General features: G+C 38.2%; 1 protein-coding gene across 1 annotated transcript; it reads left to right on the top strand.

The window, feature by feature from the left end:
* The first annotated feature begins 959 nt into the window (after nucleotides 1-959).
* On the top strand, nucleotides 960-26,824 carry LOC124262268. Its single transcript, XM_046696753.1, has 6 exons — nucleotides 960-1,340; nucleotides 6,136-6,309; nucleotides 11,616-11,881; nucleotides 13,231-13,401; nucleotides 24,914-25,058; nucleotides 26,444-26,824. Exons 1-6 carry the CDS (start codon nucleotides 1,034-1,036, stop codon nucleotides 26,482-26,484), a joined length of 1,104 nt encoding a protein of 367 aa, XP_046552709.1. The 5' UTR covers nucleotides 960-1,033; the 3' UTR covers nucleotides 26,485-26,824.
* The last annotated feature ends 287 nt before the right edge of the window (nucleotides 26,825-27,111 follow it).

Below are 27,111 nucleotides of genomic sequence, written 5' to 3'. Positions count from 1 at the left end.
AGATTTCTTATGAATGTGGAAAGGGTTTATTCTACTTATAACACCCGAAGACAGTTCACCACACAAGAGACCACTGGGACCCACGGCCACCTTTTGCATGGACCCCAGGTCGACTCACCATCCCTTCAGATGTTAGAGAATTTGACACATTTATACATGGAATGAAGGAACAGATATTCTACGATTAAAACATGGTACGAGTGAGTGAGTGAGTATGTTTTACGCCGCTGTTAGCAATATTCCAACAAAATCACGGCGGGGGACACCAGAAGTGGACATCACACATTGAACGCATGTGGGAAGTCAAACCCGGGTCTTCAGCGGGACGAGCGAATGCTTTAACCACTAGGCTACAAACAAACAAACAAAAACAAAAAAACCCACCAAAACATGGTACGAATAAATATACATTTAACGACGTGATCTTACGCACCCTCTCAAGGGGAATGGCCATTTGATAGTACTTCAACGCCCTTTGAGCACACAGCCACAAACAATCTCAGCTGCTGATATAAACTGCCTATCATAAAATAACTCTATCTACAAAACATATTGATCCAATATTTTCAAACAATTCTATTTCTTTCAAAATATCAAGATCTGAAGGAAACTAATATTATCAAAAATACCATTCATGGACGGCGTTTTGAAATAGTTATCCCTTGTGATGGAAAATTCAATGCAGTCAAGTAGGACATGCCTGACAAGTAACACATGATCTGTCCTGTTTAGACAATAAATTACTGTAAACACATGCAGGATAACAATGCCAGCAATAGTCTACTGGATGAGCTGACACTGAACAAAGACAAACTAGTACGTATAGCTAATTGAGTGACATCTCAACTGTTATAATTCCTTAAGGACGTAATGCCAGGCGAACAAACGTACATGTCAATATTCCCTATAGTAGTCATGTCGTCATGGTTCGCGACCATGTTTCTTAGTGACAAGTCGAAGGACATTCAGTGAGTGCTGTCTCTATGCACGATAACGTCTTCGCTGCTTTCCTGGGCAGTACCATTGTCCGACTATGATTCTGACGATCGCTATAACATTGGTTCTAAAGTTGTATGTTTCGCTGGCAACACTATGTTCAGAAAGTAATTTCTCGTGGATATACATGGCAACCTACGATGGAATCATTAACTATGAGAACATCCTCAAAGAATTTAGCGGGGTTCCGCGTGCAGAGTGCGCTGCCAACTGCGGATCGCACCCAGCCTGCTGGTCTTTCTACTACAACCAAGGAAGTTCGTTTTGTCAGATTCATTCTACGATATTTCTGGAACCGACTGGGAATGTCAGTGACGGAACAACCTACTTTAGGAAACCCACAGGTAACTTTTGTGATAGGGATTAAATGTCATCCTTAATTGAATTAAGAATACGATATGGACTTGTCATATGTTTGTGGGCAATTAACTGATCTTAAATAACTATATCTTCGTCTCTTATGTTGTGTCATTGTGAACGTGCTGATTGAGTGAGTGAATGAGTAAATGTTGCTTAAAGCCGCATCAGCAATTCTGCAGCTATTTGCGGCTAGAAAGACAAATATGTTCCTCTGCAAAAGAATAGGCAATAAAAGTGATGACGAAGATAACTAAAACGTCAGTCCATATCTCAGTCAATAGTAAAAACTGACGGTCAGAATTTAAAATGTACGTCTTATCATAAAGTTTAATTGCTTTCAAAAAAACAGAAATAGTTGGAGCAGTATACAATCGTTGGCGTATGAGCGAAAAATCCACACCTTCCCAAATAGGTGCTTGACAGGCACAGTACTGTGACACGGAATACATTGAGGGGGATCCTCTCCCTTCAGAAAAAAACAACATGAGTGACTATAATAAGAGTGTTCATTTCAACACCTTCTGAACACCTCTTCATCTTGTCGATTTAGACCACTTAGGGCATGGTACCCTATCAGAGGTTGTATGGCTGTAAACGTGTTGAAGGAGGAAAAGAAAGAACACCATTTTAACTTCTTTGAGTAGCATATTTAGAAGTTAGATAAGGAAATTAATTATGGATGAACAACCAACTTCTTTATTCAGGTGATGCGACGTTTCGATACAGAATCTTGTTGTCTTACTTTACAATAATCTGTATCGAAACGTCGCATCACCTGAGCAAAGAAGTTGTTCATCTATACATTTGCCCTTTTCTGACAACATTTTAGGTGCCAAGAGGTTTTTGGGTGACACTGACCGTGCCTTAGATAATGTATCGAAGGGAATCCAGCATAGGAGTGTCTGGATAGTACCTCAGTAGAACGGTATAAAATTAGCTTTGTTCACAGTTCTGGTATGTTATGTTGACTTATGGATGTGAGAACCTTCACAGCGTTATTAATACTGAAAAAGAAGCTTCACATTTGGAGTAATGAATTATAATGAGAATGGCTGACTGACTGAGATTGGTTTTACGCCGCTTTTAGCAATATTCCAGCAACATCACGGCGGGGGACCACAGAAATGGGTTTCACATATTGCACCCATGTGGGAATTCGAACCCGGGTCTTCGGCGTGACGAGCCAACGCTTTAACCATTAGGCTACCCAACCGCCCCATATTGAGAATGGGTTATACATGGTAGTAGTCAAGGGAGAATAACATTATGGCTAGGTCTGACCTGGCACATCCTCCCATTTCAAGAGTGCTGAACCACGTAGGTGCATGCTGCATGCTCTTTTGTACAAACGCGACTCTGCACGTGTTCGGGTCACGTGACCATAATTTCATATGCCTAACCAACATGTGTGCAGCATTTGCTGGTGGTTAGTATACACGCGCTAACAATCCTTGAGAGAAGGATTCTCATGTACACTTTACAAATGTTGAACGTGAACGTTCAGTTGGCATGCTCGAGGCTGGCCAGTTTTGTGTGGCTGCTGCACGGGTCATGAGACAATTCACAATCAGAGGACACGCATCAAACAGGAACGACATCTGATCGCCCCGTGTGACATCACGTGCTGAGGACAATCTAATTCGGCTACGTTTTACGACCGGAACGTCAACCAGTAACACGCTGTTGAGGGGTCGCGTAACTGTCCAAACCATACAAACCGTTTGTGCGCTTCCCATCTTCGTGCCTGGCGTCCTGATGTTGGGCCGATTCTGACACAGGTGATCGTCAATGAACGTCTGCGATGGGCATAATAGCACCTGCGCTGGAGACGATCGTGTTTAGCGACGAATCGCGTTATACGATGACATTTGCCAATGGAAGAGTGCGAGCGTAGCGTCGGAGTGGTGGGCACCATGCGCAGTGCGCAGGAAGTTGATAGATGTTGTGGCGAAAGCGTAATGGTTTGGTGAGCCTTCTGCTGGAACGTGCGCTCATGTCTTCTCGTAATTCGTGTGAACCTCGCGGGATATCGTGACTAGGTCCTTGTCCAGGAGCTGGTGACGTTCATGGAGTTAGAGTTATCCACTAGCAACATACTTTGTTCTTTATGGGTACGTTTGGGACATTAACACATGTGAAGCTTCTTTTTGTATATTGATCCGGTATAGAATTCGTCTTCGCTTGGTCAGGGGAGACTGACTTGATGCATTTCATCTTGTCTGAATTGCGTCAATCGAAGCGCATGATATTTATCACTGGATTTTATGGCCCAACCTCGATTATTTTGAAACAACCACCATGACAGAAATATTGATGAATGTGTCATTAAACAACCAACAAAGATTTCTCATCAAGAACTCAGCTTCATGTGTAGAAACACAAATATACCCTTTAACATTTCCTATTTATCCAGCGAAAATTCAAAAGTAGGTTTCCAAGCCTTCCAGCGGTGCCGTGCAATTTATCCTTGTAATAGGGGTAGTTAAATTTGTATATTACGAAGTGTAATCCAATATCTGAGTAGAAGTAAGTATTATCAAGTACTGAAGTTATATTTGTATTATGTAAAAGTACGGAGTAACAGAAAGTGTCACTAAATATAGTGTTTGATTCGGGATGTAGAGAATGATGATGTGGAAAGTCGATAACACTGCACGTTTAACCCTGCATCGTTTGTACCTAAAAAGCATTTGGCGTTTGCATATTGCATTCAGCTCCAGTTGACTGCTTGGCTTACAAAGCAGACGCTCCCAGTTTGCAAAGTGATTGTCAGTTGTGGGTGAAAAGACTGTAAAACCACTGAAAGACTAAAACCATGTCTCCATGTAAAGTCTGAGAATTCTCAGAATCAATAAAGATGTCCTACCAACCAACACTTGTCATTTTCTTAAACGTCTGTAGGCAAAGTGGGAAGACACCATAGAATTAACCAGCTAACTAGTCAAGTTCATTTTAGCAGGGGTAGATCGGTGTATTCACTTCCTGATCACTGGGCCGTATCATGTTGTTTTAACCTGTAGGCAGTTTGGAACTTTAGGCAGTATGGGAATACGCCGGTTCGACACCTGCACTCAGAAAGAGCCGGCAAGGGAGACTTTTCATGATTATCTAATTCATGGTACATTCTTGGAAAATTATCTGTCACCATTGTTTTGAGAACGATACGAGCATTACGAGGGGCTATCAAAACGTTTTGAATCTAAAATACTTCTGAAATGTGCATGCTAAAAATAATTGCATAATATCGAAGAGTGGTTTATATCATTCACATAAACATAATATTGACATACACTTGTCGCTAATTTCCGGTCACGTGACATCTAATCACGTGCAACTCCACTGAAACGGCAGAAATGGATACGCTTGAGTACAGAGCAGTCATAAAGTATTTGGTCCTCCAGGTCCACCCGGCGAAGCACATTGAAGAGTGATTGACAGCAGTACCCCTATGTAACTTAGGTGAATTAGCGTACGAAATACGTTTGTTGCAAATGAATGTGGTATGTGCTCATGATTACTGGCTGCTTATATATACTGAGAGAAACAAATAAAGGATCACAGAAAATTCAAGCGTTCCTTTAATATTTTCCAGTTTTCATCACCAGCTTTGAATAGCACTGTGGTGATGAAAAGCGGAAAAATAATAAAGGAACGTTCGAATTTCTCTGTGATCCTTTATTTGTTTCTCTCAGTATATTTATTAGTGGTCATTATTGCAAATTTTGAATTGACATCAATCTGTTAGTGTAACCACTCTGGGTACTTCTATTCGCATAAAGGGAACAATGCCGTGTGGTCTGACAAAGCATAGATGATACAAATTTGCTATACGTTTTAGTTTCTCAACAGGATTAGATTTTCAAAATATAACCCTCATAACCGCGACATCTATGAGTACAGAACATAATTAGCAAAGTACTGAACACACAAGACACAAGATAAATGTAAAAGGGAAATCGCCAAATTTTAACACAGTTTTCGCTTTCACAATCTCATTGACAGTACAATTTTCGATATGGGCAGCATCAGCAGCAATAAGCAACAGATCCTAGAATCAATAAAATGCTCTCATGAAAGTTAAGATCTTTGTCACTGTTGAAACGAAGTTAAATTGAAATCATGCATTATGCATTCAGTCTTCAAGGAAAATGTTGAGTTAAACAACTTATCTCACAGGCTAAAATGCCATCATAGTTTTCTTTCATTCCCAAGGGGGTTCCCGAATGCGAATTGAAGAGGCGAATATATTTACCGGAAGATCAAGGTTATTTCATCTCCTCGGCCTATCACCACCTAATCAAACACCACCGCCAGTAATCCTTACATACCTCCTTTGTCCATCTGGCTTCCACGCTCCCCTTTGTGCTTGTAATCACAGCTAGTGTACTTCAAATTACTTACTTATTATCATCTCATTGTACGTCAACTCATCAATTGTATAAACTCAACTTTAATCACAATCAATCACTCTGTACATCAACCTCCTCTGCTGAAATCACTAATCAAATATCCAATGTACATCAACCTCGTTAATTGTATATACTCACTATGCAGCAATGTATATATTCTCCTTGTTTCAAATTGTTGTATCACCTGCTTGATAATGGTGTTAGTACCTACACCGAAACGTCGCACACGTTGCAATAAAGCAAGTGGCTATCCATAGAACTTAGTTTTCCTTCATCATTAAGATCAGCAAGAGTTTCAGGAACAAGCAACGCAAACTTTGCATCAGAGTTATACATGATATGTTTGCACCATACGTTTTCGTCTTTTCAGAATGCTCTGTTGGTCCTACTATTGAACACAGCGTCAAGTTGTTCGACGCTACGAAGGAACCTTATAGTGTCGGCGAGGTTGTTACCTATGACTGCAACACAGGACGGATACCAGACACAGAGAATGATGTCAGCTGTCTCATCAGTGGAAACTGGTCAACAATGACTTGCAAACGTGAGTGCATAATTAGAAAACGGAAAACATTTAAAGTCCTGATTAATCTAAACCACTGGGTGTCATGTAATTTAACAATCAAATTCTCTTGTCAAGGATATTTAGTATTAGTTGTAGACTTTTCATTTTCTGTCATCTGTTATTGTATCATGAGAACGTTTTGTTTGTTTGCTGCTATTTCTAAGCTATAGGATAATGGCCAGTAAATGCTCGAGTTTGTTCCAGTGATTGGCATCATGAGCACCGAGGTTTGAGGGATTTTCATATTTAGCGGCATGTCTAATGTCTAAAAGCTAACCATTTCAAAAATTAAAATAATCTATTTAACACAAACATTACATATAACATTTAATACAATTAAAATACTGGCTGTAGATCGCCAGCAAACTGACGGTAGATAACTATACTAGGGACCAACAGTACCTCTGCTACCTACTTGGACCCTAGCTAGATTTACACCATCTCTTCAGCCGCTGGCGATAGTACGGGGATGTAGCCATAGCTTACAACAAAAAATATACTGCAATTAAAAGCTTAGTAGAGCTAAATTTTACTTTGAAAGGTTTTGGACTTACGTGCCCTCTCAGGAGGACAATTTTTTTACAATATTTTAAGCCCTTTGAGGACACAACCACTAACTATATCGGTTGCTAATTCAATCTACCGATCATAAATGATCATTTATCTATTTACAGAACATATTGTTTAAAAAGTATGTATTAATTAATTTTCTTTGAAACCTCCAATGATTAAAATCTAACTTACATTAAACAATATGTATCCTTTGTGATGTAGTCGAGCAGGACATGCTTGACCATTCTGTCATCGCAAGGGATACAAAATGGAGGATCCAAATCTGGCAAAAATGAGTATATCTGGAATGGTCAATACGGCATCCTTTTAAATGACCTAATCAAATCCGCACTGACAGCTCAAGTACGTGTAACAGATACTTGGCTTTATTGCATCTGATTTATTTATACCTACTTGGTTGTCTCCTTTTGCATTAGATCCCTTATGTAACTTCTTATTATAGTCACTGTAAGGTATCACAAGTGTTGTCACAGAATTGTTGAGAGCTGCCTTGACGGCAGAATCGGCTTGTGTGTTACCCAAAATTACAGCATGGCTGGCTAACCAACAGAAGACGATGTCGTTTTGGGGGCGTGGTTGGCGAGCTGTCTGAGGCGCCAGGCAAGTCATCCAGTGAGCTTGAGGTGCCGGGATCGAGCCCACCTGTGACCGGGTGTAAAACCTTTGGAGTCAAGTTTGTGTGCAGGCTCTTTCAGTGTTGTCACAACCCCTAGTGTACAGTACCCAACCCTATGCACTTAAAACGAACTCTTTGGTAAATGACCAGATGGTGGCCACATGACTATGTCCAAACACCTAGTTGCCGGTACAGCAACGTGCTGTAAACTTGGACAAAGTACGGTGACTGTGTGCCCCACTCCACCCAGCTGTGAATGGGTAATTCGTAAGGATGGGAAAGTCACATTGACTTGATGCGCCTAGTGGCTCCACGAGTTGTATGTTCCCCAGGGAGTTGAGATTGAAAGTAGGATGTGCCATTGAGATTGACATCCAATGACCTAGGGAAAAAGAAAGCGCCTTTGATCAGTTGAGCTGGATATTGGTGCTATAGAAATATTAGTATGATGATTATGATGGCCAGATCATTGTGTAATTCAAGAATTTCGATTAAAAGTGGATGTTTCGATGACATGTTTTTATGGACTTGCAGGCAAGAAACAGAATATGAACATATTATGTATTGTTTACATTTAGACTGCTTTATTGATATATTTAAGAGCAGATAAAATGGCGTTTGCTTTAGCTAGATAAATGGAACTGTTCTTGAAGAAATTATTCTGGATACAACGATAGTGCCATAAGCACTATCCTTGAATCCATCCGTGAAGATAGATTTGTGGGTACAAACGTGTGTTTTAATTGATTGTATTCTTGTTTGTAGATAAGTTGGTTAGTTTCAGATGTTTTAAGTTTTGTAAGTGTGAGATCCACCTGTGGTCTCACAAAATGCGAGTGAGGAGATACGTTTTCAAGTTTGAAACAATGTTCAATATATCTGGTGCCTTCAGGCATTTTTAAAAAATATTTTATACGTGACCGAAGGTCAAATGTTGATCGAAAATCATTCCCAGGAACTTGGCCCCTTTTACAATTTTCATGCGTGTACCGTCTAACATTATTTCCGGATCCTGGTCGGGTTAATATGTTCTACAAAATGGAAACAATTACTTTTTCATTTTGAAAATTTGAATCCGTTTTCTAAACACATTATGCATTTATCAATTTTATTTAAACACAACTGCAGTTTAAATAGTATATATGTTTTTGCCATGACAGAAAATAGTAAAATCATCCACAAATAACGACCCATCAATTGGATCGTTTAAAACTTTGGATAAACTATTAATCTTTATACTAAATAATGTGACAGACAAAATACTGCCTTGTGGGACACCCTGATCCTGAATGTAATGATCAGACAGGGTAGAACTCACGCAGACTTGAAATTGCCCGTCATTTAAAAACCTGGCTATAAATTATGGCAAACGGCCTCGCAATCCAAAGTCATGTAAATCTTTCAAAACTGCCCTATTTCCATGTAGTGTCGTATGCTTTTCGAAATCGAAAGTGAGAGACGCTGCATGTTGTTCATTAATTATAGCGTTTTTAACAAATGATCCTAAACGCACTAAGTGATCAATGGTACTTCTATTGTTATGGAAACCACAGAGAATTGTTATTAAGTTATGGGTTACTTAGTGCCAAACTAGTCGATTGTTGATCGTGCGTTCCATAACTTCTTTAAGTGGCATTGAGCAGCTGGTATGATGAGAAGGAACACATTTTATGGACACTGTTATCAAGCAAATGATGGTGCTTGATAACAGTGTTAGGATGTACACCAACACGTCGCATTTTTGCAATAAAGAAGTTGTCGATCCACAAACGTGTTCTTCCTTATGCATTCCATAGTTTTGCAAACGCAGCTAGTTAGTGCAATTGGTCGATAATTTATTATCACAACCAGGTTGAGGTTTTGGGACTACTATAGCGTCACGCCACTATGAAGGAAATTTCCATGACGTCCAAATATCATCGGAAATATTTAACAGAGTATCGAAGCAGAATTCTGGTATGTGTATCAGGAGTTGATAATGTATGTTATCAGCTCCCCTGGCAGCATCGTTAGCATGTTCAAGAGCAGTAAGGAGCTCATGAATAGAAAATTTTTCATTATAATCTTCCCCTTATCTGAATTGATATTAATAGTTTTCTGTTCTTGATGTTTTTTATATTTTTGAAAGAAGAGTGTTTAGCAAGAGTTTCACCCAATATCTGATATATCGGTAATTAATTGATCTCTGTGTTGAAGATGGTGGACGCTAGATGTAGTACACTTACTGTTAATAATCTGTACCATGTTCCATACCTTGCACATGGGCGTTCGAAAATTACCTTGGATACATAATTTTGACAAGATTGGCGTTTACATTGTTTGAAGGTACGCCGCGATTTCGAATTTCAACTTTTGAATTTGTTTAAATCATGGACCATATGATGGCGACGGAAATGATGTTCTATTCCTTTGCCTCCCTAGGTTGTTTGCACACATTGTTAAACCATGTTTTTTAATATGTGAAATTGCAAAGGACACCCATCAGGTATGGTATTCAGATCATCAGAACACCCCCACCCCCACCCCCACCCCCAAAAAAAATAAAATAAATAAATAAATAAAAAGCAAAAAGCATCAGGAACATCAATAAACAGTTTGTCAGCACACATAGTTTCATATAAAGGACAGTTAGCCTTTTCAAAATTCCATCGTGATGGAGGTTACAGGTTTTAGTATTGTAAGAAAATTACCGAGAGGTCATTTTTTGAGTTGGAGTCAAGTGCTGAATATGTCCCTATTCCAGTGTGTAGATATGTTTTTGTACCATGAATATAGTACATTAATTATTATTCGACATAAAACCCAAAATATTTGAATATTTTACGTTTGCGGTCGTTCAAACTATGTACCCAACAAAGATCTTTAACAAAGAAGTTATGACATTTAAAGAAAATATGTACAACTGAAGAAATGTATGTGCATCTGATTGTAGTTTACCTGCATTTAGAGTTACAAGTTTTAGTACAGGTTAGTTCTATGTTACATTTTTGGGAGATTTTTGTTTTATTGGATAATGTTTCTCATAAAGGTCATTGACTTAGAACTAGAGTATGAACTGTGAGATGTGAAGTAGTGATATTTATGTTTATCATCCAAAACTGTGTTCCACAGGAGATATCGCTTGTATGAGATCAAACGATATCTCCTAGAAGATATCGTTTTGACAGTAGATTTTGTACAATACCCTGACAATGCTATGACGTCATGGGTATGATGACATCACAATGCTATGACATCGCTGCACTGCAAGTCTAATGGCAGAACGGTGGTCAGAGATGTACTTTTTTCAATGAAAACTAATGAAGAGTGATTTTTGATGATAAATAGAATCTCACCCTCGTGTCTTCTGATATCAAATATATTAACCAAGGTATATTTGTAACTTTATCAATTCGTGGTGATATATTTGATATCAAAAGACACTCGGGTGAGATTCTCTATATAAATTTGAAATTGTGAAAAGCTAGTTCATATACATTGACAGATGGTACCAGCGGGTTTTTCTACGTTACATTCTCGAGAGAATGAGCATCTTTATGAAAAACCTTTAGTTATTGATTAAAGGTTTGTCAAAGAGTTCATTCAAATAGAATTCTGCAATTTGCATGGTACAGTAACGTATTAACTGCAAGGACTGCTTAAAGCTGTCTCAGTTCAGTGAATATATTTTTTACTAAACAGGTAGAATCTGAAGAAGAAATTATTGTATTGTTAACTACAAATAGGACATTATTGAAAGTGCACTTAGAATATTTTTCTTTTGTAAATTTGTTATACCGTACATCCAATGTCACTAGATTTGGTGAATGTGGATGATGGATACTTGGCTGGATACTTCCTTTCTACAGTAATTTCTACCCAACTATTTTGGGACTGGTGAGCTATGGTGTCAACTTGCCATCCAGGTAATGGGTTCTTGTTATGTCGGAAATGTTGTATCGCTATACGTATCATACCGTGACCATAGTATCAAGATACGTATCGCGAGGCACTAATACACTGAAGGAAACAATTATGGGAACACCACTTCATGGCAGTGTTCCTTATTTATTCTCCTTTCTCTCAGTATATTTACAACATGTACATATGTTCCTAGGTCCCTCGTCGTGTGCCGAGGTGAAACGCTGTGAGAGTGGTCACGGAGATGGGGAGTACTGGCTTTACCCTCCAACATTTAATGGCCAAAAGGCCAGGATTTACTGCCATGGGATGTCTAGTCCCTCCCCGTCAGAGTACGTGACACTCGTGATTCCCAACAGTGGACACTATCCGAACCTTAAGAGAGATAACTGTGGATCAACAGGGACGTGGCCACAACACGGCGGTGATACAACGTTTACCAAAATAAAGGTCAACACTGACGTAAGTAAACATACATCAGTACGTGTGGTGAATCGTTTGTTTGTTTGTTATTTAGCGCTGCACTCAGCAATATGCAAGATACATGTCAGCAGTCTGTAAATAATCGAGTTTGGACCAGACAATCCAGTGATCAACAACATGAACATCGATCAACGCAAGCGGGATACGATGACATGTGTCAAAGAAGTCACATGATCCCACCTGATCCCGTTAGTCTCCTCTTACAACAAGCATGAAGATCCATTCTAACCCGGATCTTCACGGGCTCAGTACATTTGGAGTGAGAAGGCTTTGTCAGTATGAACTAAATACCCGAGTCTACTGATTAAACCAAAGACAGAAGATATTAGAATGATTGAATTTGCTCTCCCAGGTTATAAAGTAACCGGTTTTTAATATTTTGATCAACTATTTGATTTTCAGTCCGGTTTCGTGGATAGAAAGTTAATTATAATGTCAGTGACAAACTTTGCTGTTCCAATTGGTGGCATGATGAAATACTAGTAAACGGTGCGCGACTCTTAAATCCTATGGACCCGCGAGCATCCGGGTTAGAATTGGCCTTCAGCAACCCACGATTGTCCTAAGAGGCGACTAACGGGATTGGGTGGTCAGGCTCGCTGACTTGGTTAACACATGTCATCGAAAAAAAAGGTTCTACTGGCAGTTGTTGAAGACACACGCCTATTCTGATCATATCCACGAATAAGAAACCTAACCACAGCTATTTCACACAGAGCCGCATCACACTATTAGCTATTTGTGTCTATTCTCAGCTTTACGAAGTACATATTGCTGGCAGCACCACAGGAACGCTTTTTCTTCTGATACTGCTTGTGGTACATAATTAAACAACAGAAAGAATATACAGCAATTGGACATTACAACTACCAATTCACCAATAATACGCTGCCAAAGTCAAAGTCAAGTCAAAAGAGTTTATTGTATTTAAGGCCTCCGGCCCACATACAAATATACATTTGCAAATAATATACAGTATATAATATATAATAGTGGAGAGAACAAGATGACAAGCTATTGTGAAATTTCGTTCTTGCGTTTTAAACTGTTTAACAGTACATTTCTTAGTCTCATACTATGTTTGATAAATAATGACAGATTAAGAATAACATTATCATTTTGAGAAGACATCAAGGATGAGAAAGCTAGAGCAGGCGATTTTGACAAAAACGGGTGTGGAATATATTTGCTTCTGAGAATGGAGTAGGATGGACAGACTAGCATACAGTGGATTTCATTCTCAACTGCGGATTTACATAGCGGACAAATTCTTCTGTTCTTATCCATTCTTATCCAAAGAGTGTTTATTATTTTTAATGTTCCTACAGACAATGGAGATTTTGTCTGGTGATCATCAGTTCGCAACGTCAACGAAGAACCTGTACCCGTATGGGGAAGGACACGATTGTTACACTAACCACGGGTCCACCAACAATTGTGGACCTCTTGGGACCTTCATTATCGATACCACAGGCACGGGAATGAGAATTGATCAGGAGGTGAGTACTGTGGGAGCTCCTTTAAATTATTAATATTGGAAACAATTGCTGTTGTTTATGTCATATTATCCATGTTGTTTATCAAACCTTCTGGGAGCTATTGGGGATTTTTACAAAATATGCGACACACGTGTTGACGTCTGTTGACTCTTTAGGGACGATAGTGCAGCTTCTATCTGCATGTTACTGGGCATGTCACATTGCCACACGGACTGTGGATAAGCATTACTGATGTCGTTATTCGTTGTGAATTTTATTCGATACACGGAAATCTATATTTTTTCGTAAGACCGATATTTTAATGTTCAGTAAATCACTGTGCAACGTCTGCATCGAATCGGATTCGGAATCGCATTCGGAGTGCTTTACGACTTATACAAGAACATAGTATGGGTAGACAGCATTAATAAGGCGATGCAAAGACTCAAATCCACTGTACTACGATCATATACTGTCGAAGTTGATGGGACCTCCACACAACCGCAAAAAGAGGATTTAAGAAAGAAAGCTGATACTTTGAGGCAACCTTTAAGTCGATATACATAGGACGTTGTTTGACTTCATATCATAAGAACGTGCGTATGAATTACTATCACATTGTGAGTGAGTTTAGTTTTACGCCGCACTCAGCAATATTCCTGACATATGGCAGCAGTCTGTAAATAATCGAGTCTGGACCAGACAATGCAGTGATCAACAGCATGAGCATCGATCTTCGCAATTGGGATACGATGACATGTGTTAACCAAGTCAGCCAGTGTGACCACCTGATCCCGTAAGTCGCCTCTTACGACAAGCATGGGTTACTGAAGACCAATTCTCTTCACGGGTTACTATCACATAGTGTATATTAATATTCTTCTTGTGTTTATACATTTTCTTCGCGAGGTGTTTTTCGTTTCGAAAGTATTTGTGTCAACCATTGTGAAGAAGACAAACACATTACATGTGTATAGCCTGCACCACTATTGGCACCCGCCACAATCCATGAAAAGGAACAAGTAATTTAATACAGAACAAGTCCAAACAGGTATATTACATCAGACATCTTCTCAGATTCGACTACCACCTTTTAGAGTGAGTGAGTAAGTTTGATTTTTCGCCCCTTTAATATTCCTGCAATATGACGGCTGGCGACACCAGAAATGGGATTCACACAATGTTCCCATGTGGGGAATCGAATCCAGGTCTTCGTCGTGACGAGCGAACGCTTTAACCACAAGGCTACCAGACTGTCCCCACCTTTTGGAGACCTTCTATGAGGTATGGTGCAAGGAGCCACGTAGAATCCTTGGTTAGAAATGAGCCAATTAATATACTCGCATTCTTAATTAAATAACAAGACAAGAAATTCCAATTTTGCTTATGAAAACAGTAAATATTGGTCTGTAGAGTCTATCATTAAATTGTATGACGTCATCCTGATCAAAAGAATAATGAAGACTGTTGCATATGTGAAGCTCCTAACATTTACTTATATTATATATATATATACACACACCGATTTTGTCTCTAACATATGTGTAGCAGGACTGCGTCAGTCACACACAGACAACAGACGCTACTTTTGTTCTTCAATGGCAGATGTTTTATTGGAGATATGTATAGGTGAACACAACAACCCTGAAACAATCAGGTGTAAAATATAATAAATGCAGCAATATACACATATCCTAAACACAGATATACACAAATAATTCGTACATATGCTATAACTTTACAAAACAGTTACTTCAGTAAACAATTACTGTGTACAAAATGTATTTCATTTGATTTATATGACATATAAACAATATATAAACCTACCAGGTGTGTGGGCCTAGGTTTATTTCACACCTGGGGACGCTGCTGTATCTGTATGAAATGTTCGTCTGTAGAGAAAATAATTATAATAATATGTACAGACAGGCTAATAATGTACATATACAAAAGCATTCTCAGCAATAATGCAGTAATCAAACAAAAATGTGGCTGTAGCTGAGCAAGATATAAAACAATGAAAATAAGACCTCATTCATTCATTCATTCGTTCGTGCCGCCATATAGCTGGAATATTGCTGAGTGCGGCGTAAAACTAAGCTCACTCGTGCTTATTTTCATATACCCATTTATGATTACCAAGTTATACTTGTGCTCATCCATTCATTGCATGCTCACATGGTTAACCTTGCCTTTTATTAATCATGTTACTAATATAACATTATAATGAATGTAGAGTATTTATCACCAAATTCACAGTACTATGCACTTAAGACTAACACACACTGATACAACTACAAGTTATATCTACAAATGATATACATAAACAATAAATAGATAAAATATCCAAATTACCTTAGAATGTGATCCAAAGATATGATCCAAAGGTATGTCCAGAAAATCAACAAGACATCTTATCCCACTGACGATTGAATGTGGAGTGACCACAAACCTTGTAATGTGTAAAAGTGTAAAGCTTAACTGATTGCCCAAGCTGGCTATAAAGACAAAAGAACGTAGGTGGGGAAGGGCTTATGTTATTGTGCTGTGTGGTGAACATGCGGTAAGCATGCTCAGTGAACTGGCTGTGAGTGATAGTTAGTTAAGGCAGGCTAAGTATCATGATAAAATAAAATGACTAAAGCTGTGCAATGAAATTTAAAGCATTTATTTACATGAATTCTAATCAATATACAACATGTTAAAATATACAAAACCTGTTACTGCCACAAATGGAAATATTTTCGTGGAAAACTTTTGTCGTCTGTGCGTCAAATAGTTCAAAACTATTAATGACACATTTGCACGTGAGTATGTGGAATAACGCTAATGATTACAGACAGTGAGTGAGTGATTGAGTGATTGAGTGAGTAAAAAGTTTAAGTCACATCGGCAGTATTTCAGCCATATCGTGACAAAATCAAGTTAAATATTTATAATAAGTATAGGTATATCATAAAGACCTGTCAACGAAGGACAGTAAAACAACTAGTTTATCACAGAATAAATTAAATTTAAAACATTTTAACTATACATGACAAGACAATATAAAAACAGACTATAGATCGCCAACAACTGAAGTTAGATCACCATACTAGGGACCATGGGTACAGACACACAGACTGACCGACTTTTTTACGCAAACTTTATGGTCATACTTGGAAATACGTATATTTGTCAGTTATCAGGTGGAGGGCATTGACATCTACATAATTCTTTAAACGTTATTTCTCGGCTGGAATAAGTCATGTATATCTTTGCTTGGAAGCCTTTATATTGTAGTACCTTTGGTTTAAATCAACTGTTCTATACTATATACCGATTTGCGTTTAAGACAATATGGCTTTATATATCTTAAATGGAAAAATGCCGGCAATTAGTGACAAAACTGAATCCATTTTCTAAATATCTTTCATTACTCTTTGTACATGTGAGTGCTTCCCGTGCGATTCTATCACTCCACCATTTTCAATAAATGTTGACATGGATGACTTTCTTTATTTATTCACAGCAGAGCTAAGTTTATAATTAGTTGCAATATTACAAATTCATCAGCATGATTTAATTTACATTGCTTATGCAAACATAGTTAGCGGATTTTTCTTAATTCCTGATTCCAGTGTGTGATATATTGATCGTTAATCGTTGATTTAACAAAGAAATGAATTCTGTTACATTGACGTCAAGAGACGGCAACCATGCATACTAAATACCACGCACTGTTAAAATGTCCAATATTCTACGATAACAACCACAAGTGTCATTTGGTGTACAATACATTTCCTTTACCATACAATTTTCTGACTTAACTAGTTTAAACCAGTATTTGACCATGAGTAGTTCACGTGCATAGTGAGTGCGAATCTACCAAGATCGCCATCAGCAAATAAATAACTAGTGCTACCTTTTTTACACCTAATGTATTTTCACAGACCCTTCGGTGAACTCTCTCAAAACAATCACACCGTTTTCACCCCACACCTCACATCCATATTGCAAACTTTGTACCTCTTTGTTTGAGTGTTACACCCAAATAACTAAGCTGTGTGATACATTCAAGTAGGAAAAGATCTGATGGTGGAATATTCCGAAGTCTACAAACAATACATTATTTTAATAAACAGTCTATCTGGGTTTGCAAGCCAGTATGTGATTTACTCACAAGGACCATGTCGTCCCGTAAATAAGTAAGACTTAAAGTCCGTTTGACTTAATTTGAGAACGATGAATTACTCACTAACACAAAACCTAATAAATGCAAAAAAACCCAACAAATTTTGCACAGTCACATGAAACCAAAATACCAGCTCTGATGATTTGTCTCATAATTTTGGACACCCGAAAAAACATTTGTTAACACACGATCATTACTTTTTGTCACTTTTCGCTATTTCTTACGAGAGAGGACCACTTGCTGGTAGAACAGCCAGGTGTGCGAGTTGTAAGTGTGAAATTGAAATTTCACTGCACACGCTTGTTGATTACCTGACTGTTCTAGGGTGGTCCGGCTCGCTGACTTGGTTGACACATGTCATCGGTTCCCAATTGTGCAGATTGATGCTCATGCTGTTGATGACTGGATTGCCTGGTCCAGACTCGATTATTTACAGACCGCAGCCATATAGCTGGAATATTGATGAGTGCGGCATAAAACTAAACTCATTCACTCACTCACAAGGCGGTTATATAATTTTTGATTTTAAGCAATACCTATCTGATAAAATATTCAATACTCGTATTACAACTGCTGCTAGGTTGTCAAGGTAGTATGACGAGAATCCCACATCTTGAATTTCAAATACGTGTGATTCATTTCGTCCTTAAACACTGCGTCGATCTTTTATTGTTAAGCATCATGGCACATTTAACGTTCGCGTCAATGCATGTCATAGTGTCATATAGTGTCATATAGTGTCTTCCCATTGGTTAGCAACAGCTTTCAGATGGTTGTCAGTTTGTTGACACAATTCGTGAGAGATGTTCCCTGTTTGGAGTGGAATTATTAGTAAGGTCTTACGCCGCTTTTAGCCGTATTCCAGATATATCACGGAGGGGGACGCCAGAAATGGGCTTCACACATTGTACCCATGTCGAGACAATGGTCTGTGCTGCACATATGTTACCATGGGAATCAAACAAGGAGCCCGATCCACAAAGCGTTAGTAGAACTACATCTTTCGTAATGCTACGATAAACTATACAGTTACGACAGATCTTAACGCTACGAACGCTTGAACTCCCAGGAAACCCTTTGATCCCTAACAGTACAGGCCCTACATCGCAAAGTGACTAAAACGATCACGAAACATAAGTTCGCATTTACGGAACCTGAACATAAGTGTTTGTCAGTATGGTGAATTACATATTCATGTGTGATCAATGGCAGGTACTAATGTTATAAGTACCGTCCATTCCTTAGAGATATGTTAACTGATATGGTATTCACACGTACATCATTCATCGGGTGTCACGGAGTAGGGCTCCTTGGACCATAGTGTCATCAAGCAAACATGGAAGGTATTATATGGGGACGTGTTAAAAGTTCACAGTTCTATTATTGATTATAATCAGCTAATTGTATCAACAGATAATCTAAAGGATCAAATATCCACCACACTGACAATGATCATTAAATAATTAAATCAGAGTAACTATCCACGCTCACTGGCTAACCAACTGTGTAGCAGCAATAATGGAAGCAGCTAAATGGACACTTTGATAAGATACCGAAAAGATGCACGGACTGTCTATTATGACGATTCCGTATAAACAACAGCTGAGAGCTAAAGGTCACATGCAACCAAAAAATCAAACATAATTAAAACACAATTATCACTTATTCATGACATATAATATACATTGCTCATTTGTAAAAACATATAAACAAAATTATAAGCGTACAATCGCTAATCAAAAGTGCAATATTTTGTACTTGGGTTTACTTCCCTCGAAACGAAGCACCCGGGATACCGAAACCAGTCAAGTGTAGCGAAGTCTTTCATTGGCTGGTTCATTTGCCGATGCCCGCACAGCTCATTTTGTGTGTATATATAGAGATGTTGGGTTTTGTAAATACATGATCATTTTTTTGTGTGTATAACATTTTGCAATCAACAGACATCATAACGTGTCATGTGTACAAGAATCACACCTGCCTGTCTGTGTAATTACATAATGTGACAGAGATCGAACTCGGGTGCACGAGCCATGAATCAATGCGTTTTGTTAAAGGTAGCCTGATAGAACCTAATAGGTGTTGAGTTAAATTGCATGTGGTCAGTGATCGAAATTGTGCATTGCATATTGTCATTAGCAGACAGGCAGGCAGACACATAGGTGTCAATAAAACAGACATTGAGTTTTGTCTGTGACAAAGGCATATCTATATCACAGTTAGAAATTATGTCAATGCTAAATTATACTTTGCTTTAAAGTACCGAACTAAGAAAGTGACTCGGTAAGAAGAACACGTGGGAAAATAGACAAATGAAATTATATAAACAGTTAAATCGGTAATCTACTGTCATAACTTATAAAAAGCTCGCGCCTGTGAAATATCAACAAAACATTAGAAAAGTAGCTCACATCAAAGCCTTCATCGAGTACTCACCACCAGCGAAGGTTTTCCGCCTTGAAATGTCGAACGCATCACTGGTTGACACATAGCTGAGTAGATCTAGATCCTGACAAGATTCTTTTTATGTAACGAGTAGATTATTTACTATTTATTTTGATTAGACCACTCCTGCTCACGACCTTATAATCCGGACATCCCGCTCCCAAGCTGCGCGAACCTATTCACTGCGCATGCGCTATGAGCGCAACCCAACCCAGCGCAGCGCAGCACAGCTGTTGAAACCACTTTTTCACCCAAGCTGGGGTGAATTTAGTGAATTGAACTTCGATTTCGCGGGTTTTTTTCATCGCGTTATTTTTTTCAACTTTATAAGTTGAATTTGCATTTTTGATGATTTGTATCTGTAAGTCCATACCGAAAGGTATCAGAATTTGCAAAGTTGTGTTTTACATTGCATGTGACCTTTAATTAGCTCTAGTGAGCGCATAAGCCGGAAACAAACAATGAAGGCATATCCCTGAAATAAGCCTCTTTGGCAATAACATAGAAAACGCCTACTGGTCTTATGGGGTAAAAACACAGTCACTTTGACAAATCAAATGAAGTTTAGGGTTCCCAACGATACAAGTTACTTTGCCTGTGGAGTATATATATATATCTGTCATGTACCTGGTCATTATGTAGTTTAGAGTTAAACTGTCTGGATCAATAACACCTCAGTAAGTCAGTACTCGAGAAGAATTGACAATGCGCTGTAACCTGAGTTTCGAATGACGAACTAGTAGGGTGTCGAACGTACAGAGGGTACATCGATACAGAAGGTTAAGACATAAAATTGAGACAAGGGCCGTTACATCCGCACCGGTCGACCTCGAATGGGACGACCTGTTTTGCTCAGCTAAGGAAATACAAACGCCTGGTGAAGTGTATTTTTAACACAGCTTCTTTATTCGAGGAATACGACATTTTGGAGCATATTCTTACTCCTTCATCAGGTGAATAAGAGATTACGGATATACATAACTATATGTTCCCTAGCCTTTCATTTACCTGACAAAAGAATCAGTATATATTCCGAAACGTCGTATTCCTCAAATAAAAAGTTGACATCCATAAATTCACGAAAAATTACCATGAATACATGAGAAATATCTACAAGTACTAGATAATACCGTTAATGCAGTTACGACATCAATTACAAAAACAATGTCAATGCATAGAAAATATGTAAAAATTTAGTGAATCGAAACTTCGATTTCGCGGGTTTTTTTCATCGCGTTATTTTTTTCAACTTTATAAGTTGAATTTGCATTTTTGATGATTTGTATCTGTAAGTCCATACCGAAAGGTATCAGAATCTGCATTGCATGTGACCTTTAATTAGCTCTAGTGAGCGCATAAGCCGGAAACAAACAATGAAGGCATATCCCTGAAATAAGCCTCTTTGGCAATAACATAGAAAACGCCTACTGGTCTTATGGGGTAAAAACCCAGTCACTTTGACAAATCAAAGGAAGTTTAGGGTTCCCAACGATACTAGTTACTTTGCCTGTGGAGTATATATATATATCTGTCATGTACCTGGTCATTATGTAGTTTAGAGCTAAACTGTCTGTATCAATAACACCTCAGTAAGTCATTACTCGAGAAGAATTGACAATGCGCTGTAACCTGAGTTTCGAATGACGAACCGGTAGGGTGTCGAACGTACAGAAGGTACATCGATACAGAAGGTTAAGACATAAAATTGAGACAAGGGCCGTTACATCCGCACCGGTCGACCTCGAATGGGACGACCTGTTTTGCTCAGCTAAGGAAATACAAACGCCTGGTGAAGTGTATTTTTAACACAGCTTCTTTATTCGAGGAATACGACATTTTGGAGCATATTCTTACTCCTTCATCAGGTGAATAAGAGATTACGGATATACATAACTATATGTTCCCTAGCCTTTCATTTACCTGACAAAAGAATCAGTATATATTCCGAAACGTCGTATTCCTCAAATAAAAAGTTGACATCCATAAATTCACGAAAAATTACCATAAATACATGAGAAATATCTACAAGTACTAGATAATACCGTTAATGCAGTTACGACATCAATTACAAAAACAATGTCAATGCATAGAAAATATGTAAAACATATGGCATATCAATTGCACAGACGAAACAAGTACGTGTTTATAGAGCTACAGAATTGAATGTCCTGGTTACCAATGTTCTAGCAATGAATGACCACTGGACCACGACGATCGTCGGACAACCTTGGTTTTACGACCAGGGAACATCGGAAAATGCAACAGTCTTAAGTTTACTCCAGTTCAGCGAGGAATGATAGGCATAAGTATCGTTTGGATCAAAATGAAATGACGTAGGCAGCCACTTGTTTCCCCAAGCTGAAACAGCAGTGAATGTGTTTAGGTTAGCGAGAACACTTCTGCATTTATGATTTCGTGTCATGATGGCTAAAAGGCATATTGTAATTATTCAATGTATTTTCTTTTCATCAATTACTGCTTTTCCGCTGGGGTTTTACCAGCTGTTTATATTAGAAGCAGTCGCCCGATTCTCTTATCAGCACTAGGACCAGAGCATTTTAACATTAAAATTCATGGCCATCAGGACTAAGTTACAGAAACGTGATCCTTTAAGATGATAATGTTTATCCTATTGCTCCACATCAACTCAATCAATGCATGTCAAACTTTGCAAAACGTAGAAATGAATGTCAAACCTTGCAAGTTTTAGCAACATCAAGTACCAGTCACTTGTGTTCTTTCACTTATGCAATAAGTCATGTATTTTGACTGACATATTGGATTCAATGTTTTCTTATTCATTTTGAGCTCTGTTAAGGCAAATGAAAATTCCCAAATCTGCAATTCATCTATAAACACCATCAATCAATATTTTCGAAATATGGCCCTTTTAGGCGATATTGAATTCGAAGAAAATGACCAAGAAATGACACACCATTGAGCAGATGGCGGAGAGGTATTTCTCAACAGAGAGGACTGTTTTCAGACAAAACGGCCTTGGCCATTGTCACACTAACGATTCTGATATGTCCCCTCAAAGGACACTTTTTAAAAGCTTTTTAACTACTTTGACTTTGATTGTTGTACCACTGATCACAAACAAACCTGTAGAAATCGACAGATTTTATTCTCTGATATCTTAGAAGAAACGTATTAGAAATTGGTATCATGGTGGTGTGCGGGTATTTCTAATACCGTAGTTATGAGGTTATATGGAATTACGAGTGTTTTGCTGTAGACGGAACAGTTCCCGATAACCCAGTTTCTGCCAAATCAAAGCAATTTATTGTACAAAAGGCCTCATGCCCTTATCCAAAAGAAGGATTTTATCTTACCGAACACCTTAATGTTAATTTTGAATTGTTTGAAGCACGGGTACAAATTTTTGTAGCCATCGATAGATTTTGCTGACAAGAAAAACAGATTTAGAGTTATCTCCCTGCCATTGATTTGCATTCGCAAAACATCGATAATTTCCGTACACCATACGTGATTCAATGTTACTCAAGATAAATAATTACTATCACGAAGTACCAAATGAGTTGCCATTGACAGCGGGTACGTTGAAAAAGCGGGTACATTGAAAATGTTAGAAGAGAGCTCACCCAATCAGAAAGCGACATTTATGTGTGAGGTATGATAAATATATATCATATTGTTATTGGTATCATCAGAACTGTTCCACCCTCGGATATACACATTGTTTGAATAGTTCATTCTTCGGCTAATGCATGTTAATGTACAGTTACAGATTTAATATTTTAATTTCGTTCTTTGTCGTTGAAATATACACATCGGTGGCATTGATATCAAATAGATGTTTGTATATTTCTTTCGATAGTCACTATCAAATGGACAGACAAACCCAAAGTGAATTTCCTTTTCTATTTCTATATTGCATAACTGACGTTTAGACTTTTAATACACAATTTTCTTTCGTTATTTACAGATAGGTCCAATATTTAATGAAATGTTTCCTAGTCTTTTCCGTAGTGAGTACTGATAAGCACATTTCTGGTTGGTGTAAGGTCTTAAACGTTTCGTAATATCATATAGTGAACTATTTTGAAGTATAATTTCATTATCGTTAGCAAATATTTACAGACTGATTTCTAAAAGAATCCTAAAGAAACATATCTAAAATTCAACCTAACTGGCATAGCCATACATGTATTGAACTCAAACTGTGTAAAAATAACAAAAATCTTTAATACGATACCCGTATTTTCTTTTCCATGTTATCTAAATGTATAAGCTCGTTACATGTATACGCGCATTTAGGGAAACGTTGGGCATGTATATCAAGGACTTTGAACTAATATATAAACTAATGTGAGTATTAAAGTACGATCCGCTTATATGTATGGTCGGATTCAAACATCACCTTAAACTCCACTTCTGTTGTACGAGCCAACCGGACCTTGTTGACAATCGTCACCCGACGGCGTTGGTCTTTCTGCTGCACGTACAATGGGACTCTGTTCTTTAAGTGCCGACATTGAGTTGAGTTAAATTTAAAGTCACATCCGCAGTATTTCAGAGAGTACGACGCACAGTAAAATAACTAGACTATCACGGTTGTAAACTTAAAACTAGCATGTAAATAAAACAATATTTCTATCGAAAAACACAATAGAAAATAATGGGCTATATATTGCCACCAACTGAAGATCACCATACTAGGGACCATGGGAACTACAGTACTTTTGCTACCTGCATGGGCCCAAGCTGGATTAGCATTTCGTCATTCGCTGGCGATCTTTAGGAATGGTTGCTAAAATTTAAATGACAAATATTCTACGTTTAAAACCAGTGGTAGATAAGGACGTGTGGTACCCAATCAGAATGGAGTCTGAAGACTCAGTCGAGTATTTGAAACAACCTTCAATCACTTGACACATCCTGTATCTTCAGGTTAACTGGACTGGTAGTGGATGGATGCCATGGACGATCTTCAGTCGCTCCAACGATGGACTTATCATAAACCTGAACTGTGGCGGTTTCTGCGGCGGGTGTAAACCCGACAGGCCATTGGTTCTACAGCCATATCCATCCCAAGGTATGTACACTGAATACTACCAATAAGTACTTAAAGATAATTTGTACAGCTTTATCCGGCATCTGATAATAGGATCAGTCTTGTATTCTTCAGTCCCAGATTCAATGCTACATATTCTGGTATCTTTCATGACATAGAACGTCAAGTCTTGATTATCATCAGAAACAAATTCCGTTTGATGTAAAGGGACAAACTGTGGTGAAATTTATATGAATGGAAAATCTGTGATGACCCCAAGTGTTCTCAAGGGTAAACATAGATCGTACCGAATATAACTATACTAACATTGCGTAATTAATCTCTGCAAGACACATCATAAGTCGTACTGATGTCATTGTCCACAACTAATGTCTTCTATGAGTTTTTATGAGGAAAATAGTTGATAATTATGCGTTATCAAGCAGCGGCCAGTCACTTCATTACAATGCAGGACAATAACAGTGACACATCGGAGTAGATACCTTGCGTTCGAACAAAGACCTACACTTAGCAAATACATTATTCTTGATAACGAAGATGACCACCTATAGTGCGCTGTCACCAGCATTACCTGTTTTACTATTTTGTTTGCCTTTCGCCAATGGATGAACATAATGCACTGTATGCGCTAAAATGGCGAACAATATGGCAGCGAAATACGTAACAAAAGACAGTAGTTATTCATAGCAATGTAAGCGTTCGGAAGATACGTCCTTCATCTGAAGATACAGAATAGATATGTATAGAACGTCATACTAGTGCATTTGGACCGTATATACTGAACGAGGAGATGTCATGGTAGAAGAGAAACAAGGAATATAAAGAACATGACATCTTCGGTTTCAAGGCATCTCCTTAAAATGGAAATGCCTATTACTAATGTCTGAATGTAGATGTTTACGGAAGTATCCTAGCACTGCCGAACACTCGATAAAGCAAATCCGGCAGCCGTGCAATACTGTAGTGTAATAGGAAATTCTCAAGACTAAAGATTAATCTCTGAATATATGATATTGATGTGACAAACAATCCTATTTAAACCGAAGCACCTGTTATATGGACAATCAGAACCTGAGGAAACAGACTTGCTTCATTTAGGGCTTTAGCATTGCAGGAAAGGGCAAGGTATTAGAGAAAATGATGTGGTTCAGGGACTGTGAGACTGACGAGGAATTCGCCTACGTTAGCCGTATTGTATGGCTCTATAGCTATTGTAAGATCGCATGGGTATACAATAAACAGAGAAGAGTACTAATTACACACAACCGTGTTTGTTGCTGCGCACAATTACTGTATGCTTCCGGAAGTCTTTACATTACTTTAGCTTAAGTTTTCTATCAATACTTCATTGTTTGTTTTTTGAGTATTGATGTTGTAATGTACGGAGTGTTTTGTTTTATTTGCAGAGCCTAACATCGCCATGGCCACCAGTTTGACTTGTACTTAAACTAGGATTTTGCTGTTTCCAATACGCCATGACAACGGATGCTTACAATAACACAACATGGCTTTAGTACAGTGGCTGAGAAAAGGTATCGATTTCTCGCCTTAAAAACGCGGTCGCATTAGCACGTGTAACGTTACGTAGGAATTACTCTGGGTCCTCATGATCCCCAAGTTTAGAAATGAAGTATACACAGTGTGTATAGTGACGCAAAATGCATGTTGTATTTGTAACAGCCACACAAACACTAACCATGCATAATTATTTGTTTACGTGTACATGTATTGCAAGGAGGAATATGTACAATAGTGTTTTGCATAAATCAATGAAACGAAGTCATCAATTATTTAGTTGCTTTGCTTGAAACTGATTTCAATAAAAATTGACAAATCTCGCTGCCAACAAACATTAATGAGCAGGGTGGGGTTGCTTCGTCGAACAGGCTTCACAATAAATACGGATAAAAAAAGGACATCGATCCTTTCAATTGAACTCACAGCAGAGCGTTCGTCAAACATTCAGCGAAACTTGAACGGTGCGGTATTTAAATATGTTTATTGTCAGTGAAAACGTTGATCTTGAGTCTGTAACAGTTTGATGGTTGCAATGAGACAGATGAAATGCACCAAT

This window comes from Haliotis rubra, unplaced genomic scaffold (assembly GCF_003918875.1).
Source record: "Haliotis rubra isolate DU_JTF1 unplaced genomic scaffold, ASM391887v1 Scf83, whole genome shotgun sequence".
Classification (NCBI taxonomy): Eukaryota; Metazoa; Mollusca; class Gastropoda; order Lepetellida; family Haliotidae; genus Haliotis; species Haliotis rubra.
Note: the sequence above shows the minus strand (reverse complement) of the source record. Positions and strands in the feature narration are given on the sequence as shown.